Source organism: Heliconius melpomene, chromosome 3 (assembly GCF_056956725.1).
Source record: "Heliconius melpomene rosina isolate 202511_hmr_F chromosome 3, ASM5695672v1, whole genome shotgun sequence".
Classification (NCBI taxonomy): Eukaryota; Metazoa; Arthropoda; class Insecta; order Lepidoptera; family Nymphalidae; genus Heliconius; species Heliconius melpomene.
In genome coordinates, this window is record NC_140391.1 from 6,128,382 (window position 1) to 6,153,354 (window position 24,973).

The 24,973-nt window shown below is 31.4% G+C and overlaps 2 protein-coding genes across 2 annotated transcripts; one reads left to right on the forward strand and one right to left on the reverse strand.

Moving 5' to 3' along the window:
* The first annotated feature begins 462 nt into the window (after nucleotides 1-462).
* On the forward strand, nucleotides 463-2,406 carry LOC146539972 (F-box and leucine-rich repeat protein 13-like). Its single transcript, XM_085207988.1, has 2 exons — nucleotides 463-604; nucleotides 681-2,406. Exon 2 carries the CDS (start codon nucleotides 704-706, stop codon nucleotides 1,745-1,747), a length of 1,044 nt encoding a protein of 347 aa, XP_085064114.1. The 5' UTR covers nucleotides 463-604; nucleotides 681-703; the 3' UTR covers nucleotides 1,748-2,406.
* On the reverse strand, nucleotides 2,021-11,510 carry EloA (transcription elongation factor elongin A). The gene is made up of 10 exons (XM_085207987.1): nucleotides 11,341-11,510; nucleotides 10,639-10,834; nucleotides 10,098-10,270; nucleotides 8,591-9,629; nucleotides 8,281-8,375; nucleotides 7,337-7,512; nucleotides 6,707-6,795; nucleotides 6,195-6,394; nucleotides 5,555-5,704; nucleotides 2,021-5,300 (listed from the first exon to the last, which is right to left on the reverse strand). The coding sequence occupies exons 1-10, from the start codon at nucleotides 11,506-11,508 to the stop codon at nucleotides 5,106-5,108; spliced, it is 2,481 nt and encodes an 826-aa protein (XP_085064113.1). The 5' UTR covers nucleotides 11,509-11,510; the 3' UTR covers nucleotides 2,021-5,105.
* Nucleotides 11,511-24,973: the final 13,463 nt, after the last annotated feature.

Consider the following 24,973-nt stretch of genomic DNA (forward strand, 5'->3'; position numbering starts at 1 on the left):
GTAATAATATAAATATACATTGAGCTAATACAAAATCTATAGACAATTCTTCATTTGTATTTCTTTATTATAGCTAGAATAGTACATGCAGTGTTGCTAGCCCTACTGTTTTTTAGTAGATTGACTATTTTTGCCTTGGTACTAGTTCTTGGTTGTTTTTTTTCGTACTTAACTCTAAAAAAATAAACGTAAATGCAGAAAGCCGCGAAATCGAATATGTTGACAAAGTTAATAATTTTAATAAAATTAATTTGGTTAGATCTTTTCATTGTAACTTTTTTTCCTTATAAATCTAAAAGTAGTTGTATAATTGTTAATAAAATATAATTATTGTATTTTGTTGTTTTCTACTGTATATTTAAGATATATTTGCTGCTATTTATCTTCTTAAGGTTGGCAATTTTGAGTACACGTTAGTTTTATGAATTTATTTGCCCATAGACAACTGTTTGTTAAATGTTTTAGAAATTGTAATGTTATGTTTACAATTTGTCTAATACAAAAATAGATATTACAATGATTTGCATATCATTAAACAAAATGCAACGTAGTTTCTTACTATTCATTTGACCAACAAGCAAGTACCTATCTACTATATAACCAGGTGAGAAATGTCAATTTACTTACATCGTACTCGTGTATTTTTTTTTACTATATTTAAATTATTGTTTCGTTTATAGTTTTACAGATAATTATTTAAAAAATGACCATCCCTAATGATGAAAATCAAGTTGCCGAAAAAATTAACATGCTACCAGATGAGCTATTAATTCATATATTCAAATATTTACCTTTGGATAGTATTTTGTCTTGTGAAAATGTGTGCAGACGGTGGCGAAAATTGGCTCTAGATCCAGCTATCTGGAGACGTATTGTTTTAGTATATTCAGGTAAACCAGGTCAAACTGAAGTGAACGAAAAAAATTTAAGCATAATATCATCCCATAAAGACTATATTTATTGTATAAAAATTCAATATGTATATTGTTACTCCACAATAAAGTCTGTGATAGAACAATGTAAGAATTTAATAAGCATAGAACTTGTTATGTGTAGACTAAGTAAAGAATTCGAAGATGACATTCTACAGTGGCCAAGGTTAAAAAAGATAAATTTAAAAAATTCTATATTATTAGTAAACAATGTTGATTTATTGATTCAATTTAATCTATATAAGGAACTGAAATACTTAGCTTTATCTGACTTTGGCCTTCCTACAATTAGTTGTGATACTTTATTGTGTTGCAATCATTTAAGCCATATTTTTATTGAAAAAATTAAACATTTAGAAATAAGCTTTATGAAGGAGTTGATTATATCTCAAATGAATATATTGGAAACCTTACATATATATGGTGGTGATTCTATTGATGATAATACTTTTAAATTAATGTCTAAATGCCCACTATTAAAAGATTTAGCTGTAATAAGATGTGAAAATTTAACTGACAAAGGTTTAATTTCACTGACATATTTGAAAAGCATTGATCATATACAACTATGGAATAATACACATTTTACTGAATTAGCACTACTTAAAACTCTTAGTTGCCCGTCAATGATTTCATTAAATAGCCTAAGTCTCTCTAGGATACAAAATATAACTCCTGGTGTAGTTGATATAATATCAGAATATTATAAGAATCTTAAATTTTTAGCTTTATATCAATGTCAAAGAATAATAAATACAGATTATGAGAAACAACTCAAGTCTAAATTTCGAAATATTCAAGTGGTTCTTTATTAATTAAGATTTGTTGTGATCCAGCATTTGACTGACACAGTCTCTGACTAAAAACACAAAAGTTGTGGGTATGCATCCCATTCGGAAAAAAAATATTTTCATTACCTTGCTATGATAAAATATCATTGCATTTTTTCAATCAATCCAGAAGCAAAGCATGATGTTGAGTTCAGCCACTCAACATGCATTGTCTGGAAAATTATGTAGAAATTGAAGAATAGTGACTACATTTCCTACCTTGCTATATGTGGGACACAGTGTTAAGGTAATAAAAAATCTATATAAAATTCAAAACGTAAGTGTATTTATAATAAAATGATGGCATTGTAATGTGATATATAGTTTTGTAGATAATAACTATATTCCTTGAAGAATTGACATCTGTATTGTACTAAAAACAAAATGTTTATGGGTAACTATTATGTATAATCATTATTAATTATGATTTTTTTTATTTTAGATTATAGATACTTTTCCTGAAACAAAGTACAAATAACAAAAATCATAAATATTTTGGACATTGATCAATCAATTGAATCTATATGTAGATAATTTTTAAACTGTACAATGAAATCTCAACTAATTAATTAAAATATTGTAACTAACATGTATATTATCATATAAGTTTAATGTTTATAAAAATATACTTCTACCTCACTTTTTACTTGAGACTGCTTGACACTATAACCCATTTGTCTTCTAATTTGAAAAGACAAAAGTAAAAGTTAAAAACACCTAAAGCTAATAGACTATTTAAATTCTTGATTAAATATATAGTTTAATTAGATGATTATTTTGAAATTTTCTTCTAAAATAGTGTAAAATGCTATAAACTAATTTAAAAAATCACACAACTTTTAATTAAGCTCTTTAAGTAGCAAAATATTAAAACAAGCGCAAGTCAGAAAACAAAACTAATTGAAGTTTTCATATTATTGAAAAGTATGTCACATTTTTTAATAGTACATTCTATAATCCCAAAAACAGAAACAATCGAATTGATAACCTTTTCTTTCAGAAGTCTGTTAAAGACCATAACATTAAATAACAAAAAAATATATTTTGTTCGAATTTTTTAATCTGTACAGATCCTTTTTGGTGTAGTACAGGAACAAAAATAATAATTATTACAAATACTTAAACTAATACAGTCTAAAAACATTAATTAATAAAATTGATATAAGAATTTTTTAGATCTATTCAATATTTACAATAAACTCAGTGTATATTATGTGAAGCCACCGGCACAGTGACCGACTGTAAACGCGACGGTTGTGGGTTGATTCCTATTCGAGGGAATGAAATATTTTCATTTTGTCTCTGGTAACAAGAACAACTCAAGTGTGACCTTGAGTTACACAACTCAGCAATGTTTCAAAAATTGGGCAACAAATGAGGAATAATGCCATCACACTAGGTTCCCTTTGCCGACCTTCCTATATGCGCATACAAATATAGCATGCACCTATAAGAACCACTTAATATAGAACTTATGTTTGTGTAAGTATTTTACTGAAAGTAAAGTGTTGATTTAGTCACGCAGCTTATTCATCATTAAAGATCATACCTACTTGTGTTAAAATATTTCTATCAATATAATATTATGTAAAATTGTAAAATCAGTTGTTGAACTACTCTCTATTATTTTTTTTTTCATATTGTCTATTTAAACACCATTTACTAGCGGGTAAACTGTAATTGAGGAGTTTTAAGAATTAAAATTTCATTAAATATAAACAGTACAGCTAAGTGCAAAAACTGATATCCTTTACATCTTAAGATATAATGTTAATTTTAAATCGATAGAATAGATATAAACAGAAGACATTCATTCATTATTATTTTTTTCGATATCTTTTTAGGGTTTCGTAATGTCACTCACAAAAAAATATTATAAAATTATATTTGTAGTTCACTTAACCCATACTTTACACTTACAAGTACTTCCTGCTGTTAATCTATAATAGTGAAATTGGTAAGAAAGTCCGAATGGCACTTAACCAGTTTTTTTATTTCTTTGAAATAATGAAAACAACATATTTAAAATTATATTGGTGAACCGATTCATTTCCTGCTTTGTTAATTTAAATGAGCGTTGTGGAAAAGACCAGCTATAGGCCATGACATATGGAGTTATAAGTGACACCAAGGTAGAATGCTATATTAAAATTTCATAACAAATTATAATAAAATAATTCAAGTAATGTTAGATACTTTATTCTTTTTTATTTCTTTGTAGACCTGGGTAACTTATATAATAAAGGTATAAAATATAAATAAAATAATGTTATTTTCACATACTAATCTAAAATGAATATTTTTTTATTATTTTCTCTTAAAAATAATATATAGTGATATTTATTATTCCATGTGATGTAAAAGGTGAATGTATTACACAAAAGAAAATGACTATAATAGGACAGCCCTATTTTTATAGTATATATGTCACCGTAAGATTATAAATACCGTTCATATTTTTTTACGTGACGTTGTAAAGTAACGAAAAATTGTAAACTCTTTAAAGTTTAAATTTTAAACTCTTTCGGGTTGTGACCACACAGCTAAGAATCTAAAAAGGTGACATATCAGTTTCAATCAGTTTTGCCATACAATTCGTAATTTCTTGAAGATTAGCGGTATATTGGTGTACACATTGTCTCAACGCTAGTCCAACGCTAGTTCCTTTTGTCTATCCTGCTATATGCGAGATACAGCATGAAGCGCTGATATATGCGAGGTCAGTTTTTAATTTTATAAAAGTCAGTTAAGACAAGCCGATGCATAGATGATACATACAAAGTAAGAAGGGCAATACTATGTTGACAAAACATTTAACTGGCATCAAAATGGTGATAAAATGTACATATTTATTATATTTGCATCAAATTTTAATGTAGAAAGAATATTTATTGTACAGTAGTAAGTAAAACTTTATGTAAAAAAAGTGATTTCCCTAATGTTAAAAAAAAATCATGCATCATATTATAAATTAATTGAAATTTTATAAAATAAACCTTTAAAATTGCATAATTTGGATCCACATATAAGCAAAAGTAAGATCAATATCTTTTTTAATAAAAAATAAGGTCATTGGGGTACAGCGGTACGGTGGCTGACTGTAAATAGGAAGGTTGCAGATTCGATTCTTCCTTGGGGCATTTTTATTTTCATTCCTCTTTAAACTTCTTTCTAAAAAACACACACCGTTAAGTACCGCCAGACAACACGCAATATTGGGCGGAGTTCTTAGTAAATTCACACGAAATTAAAAAAAATATCCTTAAGGTTTCTAAGCGTAATCTAAGTGTAAAAATAACACGTTTTATAAATAAAACTATATACATATAGTTAAACAAATCAATCATCGCTTCCTGCCTCTCATAAATTGTAATGCCTTCGCCATTAATGGGGCTTTCTTAGGTTTAAAAGACGAAGACGAGGTGGTGACCGGCATGGGGGCCGCCCTGCCCCCTTTGAGTACGTTGGGAGCTGCCGCTAGGGATGCCACTCGCGCTGCGGGACTGGCAGTCGCTGCGAATGCTGTACCGTGCTGAGCCTAGTTTAAAATAAAAAGAAATGAATATAATTATGTCGGCGAGTGCTTGTTTATTGAGTGGCGAAACTCAACGCCATGCTTTTTAGTCTCACTAGAGCGAAGAAATGAAAATAATTTACACCTTCGAGTGGGAGTCGTATTCATATATCTATTGAGGGCTCCTACGTATAAAAGGATGCGTTAATAAGAAGATCAAAACCTATAGAGACAGTTTTTTCGCTAGAGCTATGGATCCTTAAAAAGTAATTACTTACTTGTTTCTTAAGTACATTCCGTGGTGGTTTGACAACGGAGTCAACGTACGCCATTTTTGTTTGTTTAATAGGAGCTTTCTTTGCCTCCTGAGCTATTTTAATATTAGCAGTCAGCGATCTCAGCTTTATTTCCTGTTCTTCTTGACAGCGCTGGAAATATAAATAAGTTGTTTATTTATAAATTAAATTATTTTTATAGTCCTTATATTTGCTTTAAATTATTTTAAATTAGTGCTTAAATAATTTTTAGAGTGATAGAATTGAACAGCACTCTGAGCCACCACCCCGATTGGAGATTGAATCCACAAACATTACATTTGGAGTTGCACATTTACATTGTTCAACATCCTCCATTAATTATTTTTTTGATCATAAATTTATGCGTAAAACAAATGTAAGATCAAAAAAATAAAATAATACATTAAAACCTAAGTAGTACTTACTGTAAACATGATGGTTGTGGATTTGATCCTCAAACGACGAAAAGAATTATTTTCATTTCCCCTCTCTGGTGACAAGATAAACCGCCGCGTTGAGTTACGTCGCTCAAAACGTATGTAATATATCTCGAAAGCGGTGCGATATGAAGATATCTTTTTACGTTATAAGTGAAGCTGAAATTTAAAAAAAAACATCTTACCATATACATTTCACGCCAAGTTTCCATTTCCTGTCTCTTCTTGTTCCTAAAGTTCTTTTCACAAAATTTTTGCCACAAATGGTCAGTATCCTCCATTAAATATGGATTGTAGTGTTCCAATACAAATAGTTGTTGTGGTGTCGCTTTGTCCACTATGGGTTTTAGTATTTCATACGGAACTCCTCCTGTGTACTCGAGAGCTAGAATAAAATGTATAAAAATTTGTAAGTTTTTCTGTATTAATAAATATATTATCTACATATATGGTCTGTATCATATGACTTTGGGTTTTGTTGGATAATTGAAATAACCAAACGGGGAGGACCAGTCTTGGATTAGACAAGAGTACCAGGAAGAGATCTATGTAAAAAATAATTAACCTTAAATGAGAAAAATATCACTTGTATAATTTAATACTATATCATTAATGTAAATATGTATTATATATGTAAATTTAAACACTACAGTAACATGTATCAATTTTTTAACAAAACAGTCAATTGTAAACTTACCATCAATATGTTCTTGCAGTACCTGCACACACATTTCATATAATGTAGTAATTTTTCCAAACACTTTGTTACCAGAGTATACTTTAGTTCTGAAATTTAATATAATTTGTAATGAAGTAAATCATTACAGAATAATAGTAATAAAAATAATTATAAAAGGCATTTTTTTATTTAGTCATCAAGATAACAGTAAAATATTTTTGTTTTACAATAAAATTTTATGACAATTTTGTTTTATAACATTTAAAAATAACATTTTGGTTAAGTTGCTATCAAAACTAGTAGGCAAATTTATTAATAATACCTTATAATTTTACATTATTCAAAGTATTATTCATACGCTAAGGGAAGGAAAATGTTAAGAAACGAACAATAAATATTTTGTTTGTAATTAACTCAAGGGAATAAATCAAAACTTATTTACAAAGGAAAATGTTTAAATATCTACAGTCTATAACTATAAGTAATCGAGATTTACTCGCTTAGGTAACGGCGGAAGTGTCTTGATGGAAACATTCTGTTTCCATCAAGACACCTCACCTAACTCTAACTAACTAGGGTTAAGACATTCTGTCTTAACCCTAGTTAGGTGAGGCTAGGTTTTTTTTTTCAATTCTACAACTGTCTTACCTTTGGTTTTTAGACGATATACCAGCACTTATGGCGTCTTCATCAGTAAAATGAGGTAGGAACTTGGGCGGCGGTCGAGGTCGATAGTTCGGATTAATTTCAGGTAAAGATGTTATCTCTAACATCGGCAATGGCGCTAGTTTAGCTGTGGGCGCTAGTAATGAAGCCGGACTTAACTGTAAATAAAATAAATGATTATTAGAAAAAACACGGTTAAAAATATATTTTAGTTAGGTATTTGAAAACATTTTAGGCGATGGAAATATAGTAATGTCATTAGATTTGAACGCAAATAGTGGCAGAGTAGATGGTTAAGACACTCCTTTGATTTTCCGACAATTTTTCTATAAAATTGTGTATTTAGTGTTACACCAAAAAGCCCTTGACTCTTTATCAGAATGAGGAAATTTCCCTCGAATGGGAAACGAACCCATTACAGTGCGCTGTATGTATGTAAATATTCAAGCTAATCCGACACCAAAAGTAGGTCGGACAGATGAAAATAATAAAAGACTAAACATAATTTTATTATACACATTTTAAATAAATCATAAATAATTGAAATAATAAAATGGTAAGTCGAGGCCGTTGTGGCGCAGTAGCACAAGGGTGTGACTGTAACGCGACGTTTGTGGGTTCATTCTCCGCTCGAGGGAACGAAATATTTATTTACATTTATATTTTCATTTCTTTGCTTTAGTGTCTCCATTCAACACACAATGCCTCCGGAATTTGGCGGAGTGGGGATCGGAATGTTTTAACGCTAGGTTCCCTCTGCCTACCCTGCTGGGCGTGGGATATAGCGTGCAAAATAAATGTAGGTCTTTAAAATTAAAATGTTATTAGTTAGATCACGAAAATAATTGTGTATCACAAGTGGGCAAAACCATGAGCGGTTCGCTAGTAATAAATATATTTTATAAAAGTAGTTAACATTCACTCACATCATCATTTGGTGACATAGTGTTATCTTTAGAAAAAGGTTTTTTCTTAGGTTTTGCTGGACTGATCATACCTAGTGCTTCTGCAAAACTTGCACCTGTAAGATATATTTTTATAAGACATTCGTGTTTCACAATCTATATTGATAATATAAAGCTGAAGAGAGAGAGAGAGAGAGAGAGAGATATAAAAAACTCTAAGTAAAATTACTCAATATTTCAATGCAATATTACATGTAAACATCATATTCCAGGTTAATTCGCATAAAGCAGGATACAGTGTAAACTAAGAAAAATAAAAAAATAAACTAACCGGAGCCACAGTCGATGCCATCATCATCATCATCTTCGCTGTGTTTCTTCTTTGGTTCCTCATTCTTAGACTTACTACTAGAACTTGATTTATGTTTACTTTTCTTATTACTTTTATCATTATCACTATCTGACTTTCTTTTATCATCTTTCTTTTCACTATCTTTTGACGAATGTTTCCTTTCACTCTTATTGTAATCTTTTTCTCTAGAGGAACTTTTGTCTTTTGATTTTTCTTTACTAGAAGAACTATGCTTATCTTTACTGCTACTACTACTACTTTCTTTTGACTTATGTTTCTCACTATTTTCTTTTTCTGATAGATGTTTGTGTTTATCTTTATCTAATTTGCTTGAACTCTTTTCTGAACTAGAACTTTTATGTGAATGAGATGAACTTTTTTCTGAATGACTCTTATGTTTTTCAGCACTGATTAATTTATGTTTGTCTGTATGACTACTACTAGATTTATGTTTATCAGCACTAATGCTGGACTTATGTTTTTCAATACTACTACTACTACCTTTTTGCTTCTCTAAACTTTCACTAGATCTATGTTTATCTGAGCTGGTTTTATGTTTGTCTGTATGTTTGTTGGATTCCTTATCTTCCAACCTTTGTTCTTTCTCTTTCTTTTCATAACTCCTATCATGCTCTCTGGAACTTTTATGTGTGTGGGACTGATGTGATTTATCCTTTGATTTGTCAGAGGAATGTCTTTCTTCTGGGTATTCACTTTGTTTGTCTTTCGATGTTTTTGTATGACTTTCGTGCCTATATTTATCTTTACTACTAGTTGAATGACTTGATGATCTATGATTTTCTACTTTCTCATCTTTTTCCGGTTTTCGTTTTATGTCTGGTTTCCTTTCTTCTTCAGAAGTAAGTGAGTTTTCGCTTTCACTGTCACTTTGTGAACTATCGTCGTGGCTGTCTTCACTTTCTACAGGCTCAGATTTTATTTTGGTTTCCGTTTTTATCTTGTACCCATTATCTTTTGCACTTGAGTATTTAGATTTTTTTGTATCAGGTTCCTCTTCCTACCGAGAAAATAAACATAATATTTAAACTAAAATAATTTCTTTTATAAGTATTTTGGGATCTACTTACATTCGGTATATGTTTTCTGCACAACCAAGTTTTTAAATAATTTAGTAACAGTAGTAATTTAGGCCCTAGTGGCAGTCTTATTGTAAACAAGATTCCCAATTCATTCTCCCAATGATTCCCAATTGGAAGAATGAATTATATTCGTTTTCTTAATCTCAACACACACTGTATTGTATATTTTGCTACTTAACAAACAATTATGAATTTATGTAGAAACAAGAGAATGGAGTGTTTTTATATATTGTGGATAAAATTTCCATTTAAGATAATATAATTTATCATTTTCTCATTCTGGTAAGAAAAGAAAGCACAGCGTTGAGTTCCACCAGTCAATACACAATATCTCAAAAATTTAAGAATGGATTGTCTTAATATTAGATTTAAATATATGACCTTACCTCACTACTTCGATATTTTCTCTTATGGACATAATCTCCATTTGTATGTTTATGTGATTTATCTTCAGGGTTTTGTGATCTGTCTGACTTCTCATGTCTGTTATGTTTACTTCTGGACTCACTTGAGTAGTTGTCGTAACTTTTTTCATTTTCATGTCCATTGTGATCAGTAGCTAGCAAATAATGCTCATATTAAAAGGAATATCGTCATGGCACAGCCGCACAGCATGTGATTGTTAACATGAATTATTTTCATTTTCTCACTCTGGTAGCAAAACTGATGATGAGAAAGCTGGTGTAGATATCCACACCTCAATACACAATATCTTGACATTCGGGTGGGAGGAAGGCAATGGTGTGCCCTAATAGTAGGTTTCCTCTGCCTACCTTGCTATATGCGGAATTCAGCATGAAGCTAAAAAAATTGAAATTGAAATATAAAAAAATATTTTTATTGTTCAACCTTATAGTTACATATACATAAATAGCATGCACAAAACGAAATATATTTTGGTCAACTAAAATTTTGTTTTATGCTCACAATCAGTATTGTGATCTTCTTGGTCACTTTCTTCAGCTGCTACCATCATTTTCCATTTGTAAACAAGGGCTCGGGCCGCTTGGCCCACATCTCCTGCTTCTTTTCGTAAGGCATTTACAGTTCTACCTACACCTGTCTCTTGTAAATGTTGGACTTTAACATCCAGGTTGTATAATTTGTCAATACATTTTAAAATCTGAAATTTGACAATAATAATGAAATAGAAAAAATAATGATTTAAGATTACAACTTTTAGTGAGCGTGAGGCTACTTTTTCTTTGTTATTGAGCTAAGTGGGCTTATTGAATCGTGCAAAGTATAATGGAAGATAAAATTGACATAAGAAAAAGGATGACACGAATTTTATTGTTTACAATAGGGATTTCTACCAAACTATGTGGTCTATCGTAATAAAAATATTTATACAATTTTTTGCTAAAATATTTTTTAACTTTTGTGTGCAAATAATAAATATCTTATTAAAAAGTGATATATTTTCTTGAAACATATTAGATATTTTAGTGTAAAAATATTAATTAACGACTTCTTGTCTTTGCTATAAGTTAATAATACGTATAAATCCTTTGTTAGCCTACAAGTAATTATCCTTTTCAAATTTATTTGTGGTGCAGATTTTATTATTAAATTACATATCGGAGGATTTTCGCAAACATCATTCAGCACATTAAACTCACAACTTACCTTTTGTTCATCATTCGCATATTTTTCAATAGAACGTTGGTAATGTTTAACTAAATCCAAGACAGACGCCATACCACTACACTTAAAAAGCAGTATGTTGATTTTTGTGATCAGAAAATAAGTGCCAGCTGGTAAACGGGCACCATTTTTGTCACACACATTAGACATGGGTGTTACGTAGCGTCACTAGTTTCAGAAACTGCTTACAAGCCAAATCACGCCATAACTAGTTTCGGGCTGTCGTCGAAACTAGTGATTGTGATGATTCGGAGCTACGCGGTGATTGTGAGCTACGCGGTTATTCGAAACTACATACATGTTGCGTTGTGGTTATGTGTCTGTACACATAGCCATTATTTCACATACGTAGTTTCATGAGAGTAAGCAGTAAGCACTAATCAAGTTACATCGACACTCGTATCTCGCTCTATTATAGTACGTACCGCAACAAAAAAAGAGACGAGAATAGGCGAATTTGATTGAAAAGCTACAAACATCGTACTTTTTTGTATTATACACCCAATGAAACGAAAAAGCGATTCTAAACTGTAAATGCAGAAGTTAAACTATATTATTTATAGTTTTATGAAAATTCCAAGAAAAAACCATATTATTTTTATTAGCTACATTGACACTTATGTAGTTGCATCTTGCTCTATTTTAGTACGTTTCGCAAGAAAAAAAGAGACGACAGTAGTTTAATATGTATGCATTAATGCAATTTGATCGATTATTATTTTATATCGATAATTAAAAAATAAATTCTGCCTCGACACCAGAGCGAAGAAATGAAAATATAAATGTGAATAAATATTTAATTTCCTCGATTGGGGCTCGAACCCGCAACCGTCGCGTTATAGCCACGCCCTTGTGTCGCTGCGCCACGACGGTGGATTTTAACCAATTCCGAGTTTTTTTTGTTTAGCGTGACGTAGTTTTCCTAATGTTTATTATTTATTAAAAGAGGTTCGGTTACAATGGCTTGCGACGTTCACTTCACACTTGTATACCTTAAGCACATTGGGATTTTTTATGCGATCTACTAAGACTTTTAAGAATTCCGAGAAACGAGGTTCGCTACAAACAATTGAGGCCTAAACCCATCACTTAATAGAACTTTGAATGTTGATAATAAATTAGCGCAAAAATCTGAATTTGATGTTTTTAATGATTCCTTACGTTTGTATAAAACTCAACAGAAAAAATATTTTATATACGTAATAAAGAATCCATAACTGAGCTTACAATTTTTATAACTTTTTTTAAGATCTTAATTTTGGTTTTGTATTTTGTTATGTTTTATGTTTAGCTATATAGCAATAGTGCAGGCTGCTAAAATTAATTACTTTTTAAATGTTTTTAATTTTAAGTCTTTTAAATTTTTATTGTATACTTTATTTTAATTATGCAAACAAAAATTCTGAAATGGTCAGCGAATAAAGGCTTTATTTATTTATTATTTATTTATATTCAGTAGTAAAATTTTAAAATTTAATTTTAATTCAAATACTAGATAAATAAATCAACTTCACGCTGTTTCCCACACACAGCAGGGTAGGCAGAGGGAACCTAGTGTAACACTCTGTTACACTAGGTTCCCCACTTTCTGCCGAATTCTGGAGGCATTGCGTGTTGAGTGGCAGAACTCAACTCCGCGCTTTACCTCGACACCAGAGCGAAGAAATGAAAATATTAATTTAAATAAATATTTCATCTCCTCGAGTGGGGATTGAACCCATAACCATCTGGTTTTTACCTCAAGTTTGGTCTCAAGTTTCATCCAATTTTAAACCATAATATTTTGCTATTACGTGTATGTTTTATGTTTACGTTACGTTTATGTTTTTTTTTTGTATTTTTAAATTTCTTTTTCCATTCTGTAAGTGTAAAATTATTCCCTCTTTTTGAATGTATTTTGTGTGTAAATTTTTTGTTTTCACTTAATTTGGAATTTTAATTTCACTCCGTAATTAAATATATCAATCAGCGAAAAAACTATATAAAATTCTATATATTAAAAATATATAATATAATAAAGTTTGTATAAAAAAATATATAAAAATAATTGTATATAAAATAAATTAATAAATAATTACATTTTAGTAGCAAGATATTGTAATTTAACCTAAAACGTTTTCAATCATAACTATAAAAGTAATCGTATTAAACTTACAACGGCTTATGAAGCATTTGTAACTAGTTACAGAAATAACTAGTTTCTGAAACTAGCTACGCGTAACCCCGAAACTAGTGATCACCGGTTATGCTTAAAAGACGTTACGGCCCATGTCTAACACACATGTATGTGACGTATAAAGTTACGAGCCCATTGTGAAGAAACGTTTAGATATTGCTATTTGTATTTGAAATTTTAAAATATTTTATATAATATAAAATATATCTGTAATAAAATTATGTAATAAAAACATTTAGTTCCATTTCGTTACGTAAATATGTTTGATTATGACACCTTTATTTACATCAATAACAATTTTTTTTGAATGTTTCATATTTATTGTATTCAATTACCTCTTGATATTAAAAAAAGCAATAATCTTTCAAATTCATATCACAGATTATTTAATAAAATACAGTAATAGTTGCGTAGTCTATGTTAGGTATTTTTTTTTCAATAACTAAAAAATAAATAAGGCTTGTAGCTCTATCATACATTTTTGTATATTATTATAGATAATTATGAAAGCTCTATTATATCTATAATAATAAACAAAAATGTATAATAATGTGATTAAAAAATATCGTATAATATCGTTACAAAACTTCAATAGAAAACTACGATGAATGTTTTAACGTTTTCAAATTTGTGACCCTTTAAAAATCAGGCAGCGTCATTCTACATTATTAAATACGGGGAATAAATTGGAGAATATAAAAACACAAGGGGTTGGTGAAAAAATTGCACAATTTTTAATTTCTTAACCATTTTTTGCATGGTATTTGAAAAAAATCTATATTACTGATCACGGTCCATATTCTTCCCTCTCCCCCCCTTTCCTACGCTCTTGGTCATCATGATAATGTCACTGGAATAGTTCATTCATATGTATGAGCCTAAATGAATCTTCGCTGTCTCTGTATGAACTTGAGCAAGTATAACGAATGTGTGCTCTCAAAACTTAATAGGCGTCAGGTGGTATTTTTGGTAATTTTTATTTAGATTATTATTTTTTAGCTTCACGTTTTAACCCCCATAGAAGAAAAATAGAGAGATTCTAGTGTTAAGACATTCCACTCTACACTTTCAGGCGAATACGAGGCACTGTGTGTTGAGTTACGTCCCGTGTTACATAACCTCGCGTTTCGTCTGTCCAGAGAGTGGGGAAATAAAAATATGTATGTGTATGTGTAGATCAAATCAAAAAGTATCTCGCTTACTGTCAGACGGTGTCCCACTGCACTACGATTATTGTATGTAGAGTAGTCCAGTATTATGTTTTAGTCTGGGTGTCCCATATCTCTTGTGCAGTACAATATAAATGTATGTTTATGTATCTGATTCTTGAATACTCACTGAAAATAAAGTTATATAATATTAGAGTTTAATTATATATTTACATTAAATTAAAATACATTTGTTTACTTCATTATCAATAAGTATATTGACGCAAATATATAATGCAATATTAATTCTATAGGTACTACAAAATTGTAAATAATATTAATTTATTCACAAAATTCTATTGACATAGCTTCCGTGAGTACCAAACGTGCTTTCTGTAGACATTCAATTAAATATTAATAATCTAACATTACACTGTTGTCATCTACATGAGTAATGCGACGGCCAATAGGTCAGGGCACAGCCTCCAATTGCCTGCAACATCCGTGACCTTCCTTAACGATTTCTACAGCGTGTTCTTTATTTATCAACTGACACCGCTTCCACTCCAAGCAATTTCATACCCATACGCCTTTTAACTCTTTGAACTTCGGCATCGTTTTTCCTAAATACTCTGTAATTTTGCAGTTATTTAGATTTACGATACCATTCTTCACATAATAACATTGGTACTTTCGTGATTAGTTTCATGATATGCCATAAAATATTATAGTTTCTAATGATGTAGTGGAAATGAACGTTCAGAGCTGATCAATGTGTGTAATATATTACCGGTTAAACATGACAAGGGCAGTTAAGTCAATAGATTATATTATGGAGTAACTTGCTAAAGGCTATATAACCCACAAAGACTGGCGCCGTCTTCCTACGCATTGTATAGGTTTTCGAATACGTATTCGTATATAAGTTTCTAGTATTGTTATTGGTGTAAATAACTGATTTCAAATTTCAGTGAACAAGATTGATATTGTATTTATTTACTTTAAATATCAATTATATTTATTTACATAATGTTATAATTAAACCTAATCGATTGTAAGATAAATCACATGGAAAATGTTTTAAGCATTTTTGATTTACTTATTTATCACCTTGTATTTACATATAAATTATAATATATGTGATTAGTACGACTGTTGGTATTTAATGTAAACTTTCATGTAAGAACCTGGTTCTAAATTTTTGTAGTTGGTATTGGATTAATTTTCAATTATTAAAATATTTAATATCATTAGAAAAGTTACATATGCAAAGCTAAACATAGTATAGGAGGCCTATTGCTTGTATGGATTAGGTATATATTTTACAGCAGCAATGAAAATACGCAAACAGTACAGGTATATTTAACTGTTAAAAAAATCTGGATTTGTCAGTTATCTCTTGATTGTAGATAATGGGTTTCTTGATTAATCGATCGAACAAGAGTAAACAGCAAATGCCTATTACCTAACTTCTTGCTAACATAATATAATTGGATATGTCATATTCTTTATAATTTAATTTGTAGGGGTGCACTAGGTTAGTATAGTTTTTATAGTTTGGTCATAGTTTTTTATATTTCTATGATTAATTCTAAAGCTATTTATAGTAACAAATTATTATTAATAATCGTAAATTTGAATTTTCTTATTAACATAGCAAACATAGCTTACGTACAATACGCCTACCATTTGAGTTTAAAAAATTTTGCTATTATTTTGTTATAGGTACAGTTACTATTTACCATTTTTATAATAAGAATACAAAGATGTACTTGTTAACTTAAGACAGATAAAAAAATAGAACTTTTGTGAAAAATATTAATTTTATTACGCTAATATAAACAAATGCTCCAATAATATAAATAAAAGGCGAAAGTTGTTGCGCTTGTCACCTGGTGGCGCATCAAAAGAAGATTTACTTGAAAATAACAATATTGTATGTAGGTAAACTAGTGAACTTCAAATTGCCTAGTTGTGAATAGTCCGCATGTCACTTGCGGTGAAATATGGCTTGGGTAATGCGAACGTAGAAAGGGCCTCTGCTACAATGGAGTTCCGTACGCAGGGAGATCGTAATCATTTGGGAATCACGCTAACAAGTAAACGTGCACCAGCGTTAGCCGGTGTTTATACCGAATTCAGTATAGTGCGGAAGTATGGCCACGGCTAAAGCTGCAGCAGATCAAGATATTTAGTTGTATGCTAATGGACCCTTACCAGTTACCGTGCGACCACAAACTACCTGATGTGATAATACAGATCAGCACCCTTATGCGAATGATATGGACATCTACATATGTAGATAAGAGAGATTGGAGAGAGACAAAGAGACAAAGGGACAAGTGGCCGTGTTTACCACTGTCTATGTCTCTATAATAAAAAAACTTTTATTGTGACTATATGTAGTTTTATTCTGGTGTTGATAGACATTTCAAAAGGTAATGGGATTATGTAAATAGGAAAGGGTTAAATAAACTGAGTATTCCTGTACTACAACTTTAATTTCCTGGCGCGTGTAAGCTTCGTCGATTCGTATCTGGATTATCATCTTCAGGTTAAGCCTTTTATATATAAAACGCGACTGCTTCACTACTTACTCGATTTATGAGATATCACGCACGCACGCAAAAAGTTACTTAGCTAATTAATAATAATTGCATACAACTTTATTTTATTATTTTTTCTAATTTAGTATTAATAAGTATAGATTTCATTAGATAAATGTTTATATCGTGGAAATATTGTTTTCAATATAAAATATTTTTGTTCATAATTATATTTTCTGCTCTAATATATTTTAAGGGCACACATATCAACTGTGATGGATGTATCAATCTATAAAATTTTAATTATCCGTTTCATTAATCATTTATTTCATTATAAATGATCTGGTAATGAATAACTGGATGTGAAAGCGGCGCTCTTGAGTGCAGATAATCTGATCAACCGCGCCAGAGCTTCGCAGTCCAGAACAAGGGCTTCGTAATGTAACAGTATAATTGCTGATACTCGATAGATTTATTAATTTATAACCATCTCGAACAGCGCCTTCGCAAATTATAATAAATTAATCTGTTGTCTGGTAGTCCATAATGCTAGGAATTGGAAAGCCGCAGCCTAGATATACCAATTTAAATACATATTTTTTATCAAGAGTTCCTAAATAAACGTTTTGTATATGTATATGAAAAAATGAAAATACTGTAGTTACAATATTAATTTTAAATATAAGAAACCAGCGTAACCAATAGCGTGTGTTATTTGCAGTCCGTACTCCAGTGCATTCACATCCAGCTATTTGGATTAGACGCTAAGATAAGTCCTGATATTTCCTCCATGATCATCCACTCGCGCCTTATTACATCGCCATCAAATTGATCGATGTCCTGTCCGCGATTGAGTTGTATGATTCCTGCAGCAGCTCAGCACTACAATAATAATAGGCTTATGCTATAGTTAATAACTGATTGAACGACTCGACGTATTTTATAATGAATGGAATGAAGACAAGACTAAAATTTATTTATTTATTTTGTAATAAAATGCTCCATTGTAAGGTTTTTTACAGCTTCACGCTGTATTTTCATGTAGCCAGGTAGAGGGAGCTTATTGCTACGACATTCCGCTCCCCACTTTTCGCCAAATTCTGGAGGAATTGCGGGTTGAGTGGTTGAGATCCACCACTCAACCCGCAATTCCTCCACCACCTCCTCCATCAGATCGAAGAAATGAAAATGTTGTATATTTTATTTCCTCGAATGCGAATCGAGCTCACAACTTGTCAACAGTTCCGCTTGTTCTACTACGCCACGACTGGTCTCGCTACTGGTCTAATAATTTATTATATTATCTACTTACATAGTTTATTGAACTAAAAAGATTAATATAAATGACTAGACAAACATAATAAGCACAAACCAAATTAGAAAGTACCCAATTTAAAAAATATATATTTGTTCATTATTTATTTAACACAGAATGAGATAGGTAAACCACCGCACCGTGCCCATATTTAGGAATGTTGAACATCGTTAGGCTAACATTAGATTTAAGGCCGTAATTGATTTTACTTGCATTTGGAACTCCATCCTCCTCATCCTAGGTACCTAGAAATTCCATGCGAAGTGTAATTTTCCCTCGAGCAGGTTCATTCGTAATTTCCATTACTCGTCCCAGAGGATCGCGACCTACTCTAATTAGCTTAGATGCTTATGATTAAACGGCTCGGTCACGATCCGTCGATTTACTTCAAATCAGCTGCGGTTTTGTGTTGATAAGCTAAAGTTCCTGAGTTATAGCTGCATTTTATTGTCTTATCGCAGTGTAGGCTTAGGTCAGCTTTGATTGTTAATTAATTGGAGTTTTTAGGGTTTTGTGGACCTTAAAAGAAAAAACGGAACCAATGTAGGACAAAAAACTTATATTTGCAGTTTAAAAAAAAGATCAGTCGTTTTATTGAAACTAGGACTAGCAAAATATTCTTAAGTATACAATTTTCCCGTTGTTTGGAGTCTGTTGGTTAAATAGGCATAGGAACTTACGACTCTAATGCTGGTATTACTCAGGTATGTTCTCTCCAAGTAAAGTAGTTGGCCAATTTCAAATAAGAACCTCTGTTTGTTATCTTAATTTAAATATTTTCTTAATACATAATATCCAAAAATAATATATATATATAGGCAATTATATTATTTTTTGGAACATTATGCAAGTAAAACAAAAGTTGATGGAGTGAATGACATTTTTTCTTAATTTTTCGGCCATAAGGAATCAGATTGTGATAATCGCATTTTATCAAAAAAAGAATTACCTGATTTTTAAATATAAATATTACTATGTGGACTTGAACTCCCTAATAATCAAACGTCTCACTTCCGCCAAGACGGCGCCATGACAGTAGTCAGTTGTCTGTAAGTAGCAATTAATTACGATCAATCTAGTATTCAATTTAGTATATCTGTATATCTGAAACCGGAAGTACCTGTTTTATAGCAGTACCAACACTATAAATATAAAGCGTAAGTATTTACAATACATTCTTAACGCGATCAAGATTACGGTAATGCCAACTTTAAATTCATGATTTTACTAGTGATATTTCTAATTCAACGTCTTGCTCGGAGTCTTGAGACAGTTTAATTTTATTTATTTTCTTAGATTCTATCATTAGTTCGTGTGAACTTCAGTCTAAATTTGCATGTTTATCTCTTTTTCTCTGCTAATTAAAACAGCTAAGCGTCAATCCGTGCGATAAACTTGATTGATTTAATTGCGCTTATTCAAAGCAACAGCTGTATTGGTGATTGTAAAATAATTCGCTTCTCGTAACATCCTGAATATACTACATCTTTTTTAGTCATTGAAATAAATTAATTTCCATATAAATACCAAGCTGTTAATATAATAGGTAATAACGAGAGTTTACTCGTGTGAGTTTACTTATCGAAGAAGATTAATTATTGACATAAAATTTCCTGTATTCTTCAATATTCACTTATTTATTGCTGTAGTTAATTAAAATTTTATGTTTAAGTCCCGTATATCGCAATTTCTGTAGGTAAGGTTATTAGAACTTTTGTTTGTTGAACTTATGACGGAAGGTTTTATAAAGCTGTGCTCGTGTTGTGCATAGGTGGGCAAAAACTGCCGCTGTGAAATATTTTTTATAATTTTTAAAAATAATAATGCTTAAACTATATAGGTATATTTTATAAAGAATTAAGCCTGTTCAGCCTGATACTCAAAATTTGGTATATTTGACGAAGTACCATAATATTCAACTAATAAAGGTATATAAGAAATAAAAAATGTCGACGTAACAAAAGTTACGTAAAACATTATAGTTAAAAATGATAGGAATATGTTGAAACATAAATAAAAACTTAATTTTTATTTATATCACTTAATATTCATACATAAACGATAATTATATTTAAATTATAATTTATACTATTATAAAATGCAACATTTTCTAATATATTATATCATAAAAATGAAGTGGTTAAATATAAATTTTGTGAAAATTACCAGCTTAAACCAAAATAGCGACAGAACAAATACGGTTATAGTTTATGCAAGTTATTGGTGATAACCGTCAGACCCTCTGCTCCGTGTGAACAGCCATTAAAAATAATTATTACTATGAGTTAATTTTATTTTACGATCCTACGGTTAATAACCTATGAGCATGTTCGTTCTATTTGTTTCCAATGTAATGTATGCAACTTCTAATAAAAGTGCCGTTATTTAGAAGAATTCATTGTTCTACATACAAATTAGACAAGCCGCCTGGAGATAGATACTAAAAAATACAATTAATAAGTTCGTTAAAAGCCGCGCACTAATTGCCGGTCGAGTCGTGTGCTCCGGGCTGTCCTCACATTCTAGAGCAATGCATCGCATCCTAGCTTACTTTATATTATAAAACACAGCCGGAGGCTCGGCCCACGGTGGCTTAATGGGTCCCTAGGGAACCTGCTCTCTAATTATGTGAGGTCCCTCGTAATTGTCTGGAAAGGTTTTATTAATTTGCGACGCCTGCAGTATATCAGAGTAAGCAAATACATGCTGCACTACATAAATGCACGTTGTTCCTATATCGTATTGCTGTTGTGATACGTCCATGTTTTATGTTAATGATAAAAATAATTAAAATATCTAGTTGTTTGTAATAATTTATTGTTTAATTAAAAATATTAAATTTAAATATATAGTAGATATCTAGATAATGAAATGTGCATCCCGAATAGCAGTGTAGGCAGAGGAAAGCTAGTGTTTAGACACTCTGTTCCCCACTTTAGGGCACATTTTCGTGGCATAGCTTGTTGAGTGGCGGGACTCAACGCCGCGCTTTGCCTTGTTACCGGAGTCACACACTTGTCCCAGTATGTCACGACAGTCTCTATAATATATTTATTAATAATATATACTAATATAATATGTATATAAAAGCACAAAATGTAACAGATGATCACCGAGACGACCAGCGCAACGTGACTTTCTACTAAACATATCTGGCTCACTAGTTCAGATCGTCAGGTAAGTAACGGATTTACATCAGCCACCAGGTTCGCACGTAGCTGCTATTGTTTCCGTTCACTTATGCTGGTATTTTTCCATTTGCGCCGGGCCTGCATTGTGGTTGATGTAGGTTGTGGTCTGACTGAGGCGGTGCGGTTCCCGTTCGTACTTGTACTGACCGAGTCGCGGTCAAGAGTCCTCTCGACGTCCGCCTGCCGGAGTATTTGCGGAACGGCTTTCACTGGGTCATCAACGCGGCGCTCCTATCCATCTACCAACACCTGTCGATTAACCACGCCTCGATCCCTTTAATTACTACCTAAATATCGCACGTTATAATTACAATGCCATGTCCAATTTGCTGGCTATAATGAGTTGGAGAACGTTTTTTGTCAACGCAAAAAACTAACAACTAACTAATAGCGTTATTTTTGTTTTGCATATCGGTTTCGGCCTATTGATGGTCGCCATTCCGACCGTACGGTCCGCCCCCGGAGAAATCAGATATCGATGTGTCCATTAGAGGAAAACACAGAACGTACCACCTGTAATAATGTACGTTCATCCGTCAAGATGCTATCGTATTAAAATAAATTAATGAATATAACTCGGATGATTCAACGGTGGTAAAGAATGACGATGCGGATCGCACCTCGCAATTTGGTATCAGAAAAATTATTATCATTTAGCAAATGTGTTTAATACAATAGTGATAATGGGTTATAAAAAGTGTAAGATAAGATTTGTATGCATTTATTTGACGTTCATTTAGATGGATATAGTTTCAATTATTTATTAATAATGCGAGATAGTGGTTGGCCTATTTAATGTAATTTATTAAAGTGCACTACAGAAAAAAGGTGATAATAGAATTAGAAAGTATTGTTTTTATTGTAAAATGTATTTCATTATCTACCTATCTCGTGATATCAACTAACCGAGTGGTATTTCCACCAGAAAATTTAGATAGAACTGAAACTTTATAGGTATGTGGTTTCTTGTATTGGAAGAGCGGGGTCTCCTAATACATGCATTACTTGCTTAAAAGGAGATCTCTGTAACAATTATTTTTGGGTAAAATCTGTTGAATAATAACGTATTTTATTTATTTATTTATGTGGGTGGGTCCCTCTCCTTCTCTCTCGTGCTGTATTCCGCATGAAGCAGGGTAGACAGAGAAGTCAAGACACTCCGCTATTCACTTTTAAAAGATTTCAAAATTTGTATAAGTACATATAAAACTATATATAAAAAATAATAGAACAAACTGTCAAGGTGGTCGTTTGTCTGTGAATTTACTCCTTTCGTACTGCAATCTCGTCTCGTTGGACTAATTGGGTGGAGTAGTAATAAGGCGCTATTAGGTGCGCACGCGCAGGGTGACACGCCGCGACCGTCGACCTGAGCTTACCTTCAGCTGTCACTTAGGATTTGTATGATGAAGCTCTCCTTGTAGGGTGATCATGACTTCACTGATTCACTTAAACTTTTATTGGTTCTATAAGTCACAATAAATGGAATTTTATTTAAATAAATAAAACGGAGAATGTAGTGTCAAGATACTCCGTTAGATGTGGCATTGGTCTGGGTGCTATGCGGTAAGCTAAAAATAAGAATATTAAAATATAAACAATATGAAAGTGCTGATAGTATTTCGATTTATAAATATTTACCTGGTCAAAAATTTAAATGACGTTGCTTTGATGGACTTGGCACGTGTCAAATTAACTGTTTCTACTCTAATAAATGGTTTATTTTATTAGTAGAAACCTGGCCCGAGTTTGGGGCCACCGCCGACCATGCACCATTTTTTAATCGCGATATTGGAGAATCTTGTGACGTATATTAAACTAATCAATTTCTTTCTCGTTTCTTTAGCTTCACGCGTGGAGCAGGGTAGATTGAGCCTAGTGTTAAAACGCTCTCTTCCCCACTTTTCGCCGAATTCAGAAGGCTAATAGTAGTATTATTTAATCTGTTAAATAATTAAGTTATAAAAATTAATTTAATATTTAACGGATTAGAGATTTGTGGTTACATTGGAATGATTCAGACTTTTCGTCATTTTAATATGCATGGATTGCGGCTTCGATACGAGAAAAATAAGTCGACAGACATTTGTTGATTCTCCTTTATTTTTATTCCAACACAATGTTGTCATGGTTTTCATCATAATTTAAAAATATACATTTATACCGTTAGTTTAATAAAAACATTATTATCTGTATTCAAATTTTTTTTTTATTGTATGTTTTCTTTGAATCTGTAACTACTTAAAAAATATAGTAAAATATTATTAATAATCAAGGTACGAATGTTCTATAATTTGATATTTCAATTATTGAATTTGAAATTGAAATATTGTTAAGTGTGAAATCAAGATAACCGATTGTAATTTTCGAAAGCTCTCAATACCAAAAGATGCCGTTGCTCTGTAATGGAACAATAATGTAAGCTATAAACTCGACGGTATAATTAAGCCAACAAGAAAACTTAATGAACTACCACTATAGGAAACCAGCCATTTTGTTCATACGTATGCGTGGTAAATGAAACTGGAGCAAAATATGATTATCTATTTTACATACATACCTAAATACCTTCAAATAGTTTAAAACCTTTTAGTTTCATTTTCTATTTTAAATTCACGTTGTATTTCATATGTAGCCTAGTGTTAAGACACTTAGCTCCCCATTTTCCATCAGATTCTTTCAGCGGAGTTCAACGCCGCACTTTGCCTCGACACCAGAACGAAAAAATTAAAATATTAAATATTTAATTTCCTCGATTAGAAATCGAATCTACAACCTGTTGCGTTCACAGTAACTAACACACTTGTGCCCCAGTGCCGCAACTTACCTTTTAGATAAAATAATAATAAAATACTTACATCAGATAGAAGTTGGGCGTTGAATCACATATATAATAGTCCAGTTGTTTCACAGATCATTATGCCCCATTCCACGAATGGTAACAATATCGTACCGAAGTTGTGTGTTAAAGCCTTATTCGTAAGATTCGTGTAATCTTTCATCAATAGACGTCTTGAGAGGTCATTGTCCGTTTGTTCGTCCGAGCACTTCATGTTATACCTACTGTGTTTTATGCAAATATTATATTATCTCGAGAAATTTATAAAAAATATATATTTATCAGTGCTAAGCCAGCATTTAGTAGTCGGAGGCGCAGGGGCCTCGAGCTTGTAAACGCGACAGGCTGTGAGTTCGATCGAGAAAATGATATATTTAATGTTTTCACTTCTTCTAGGTCT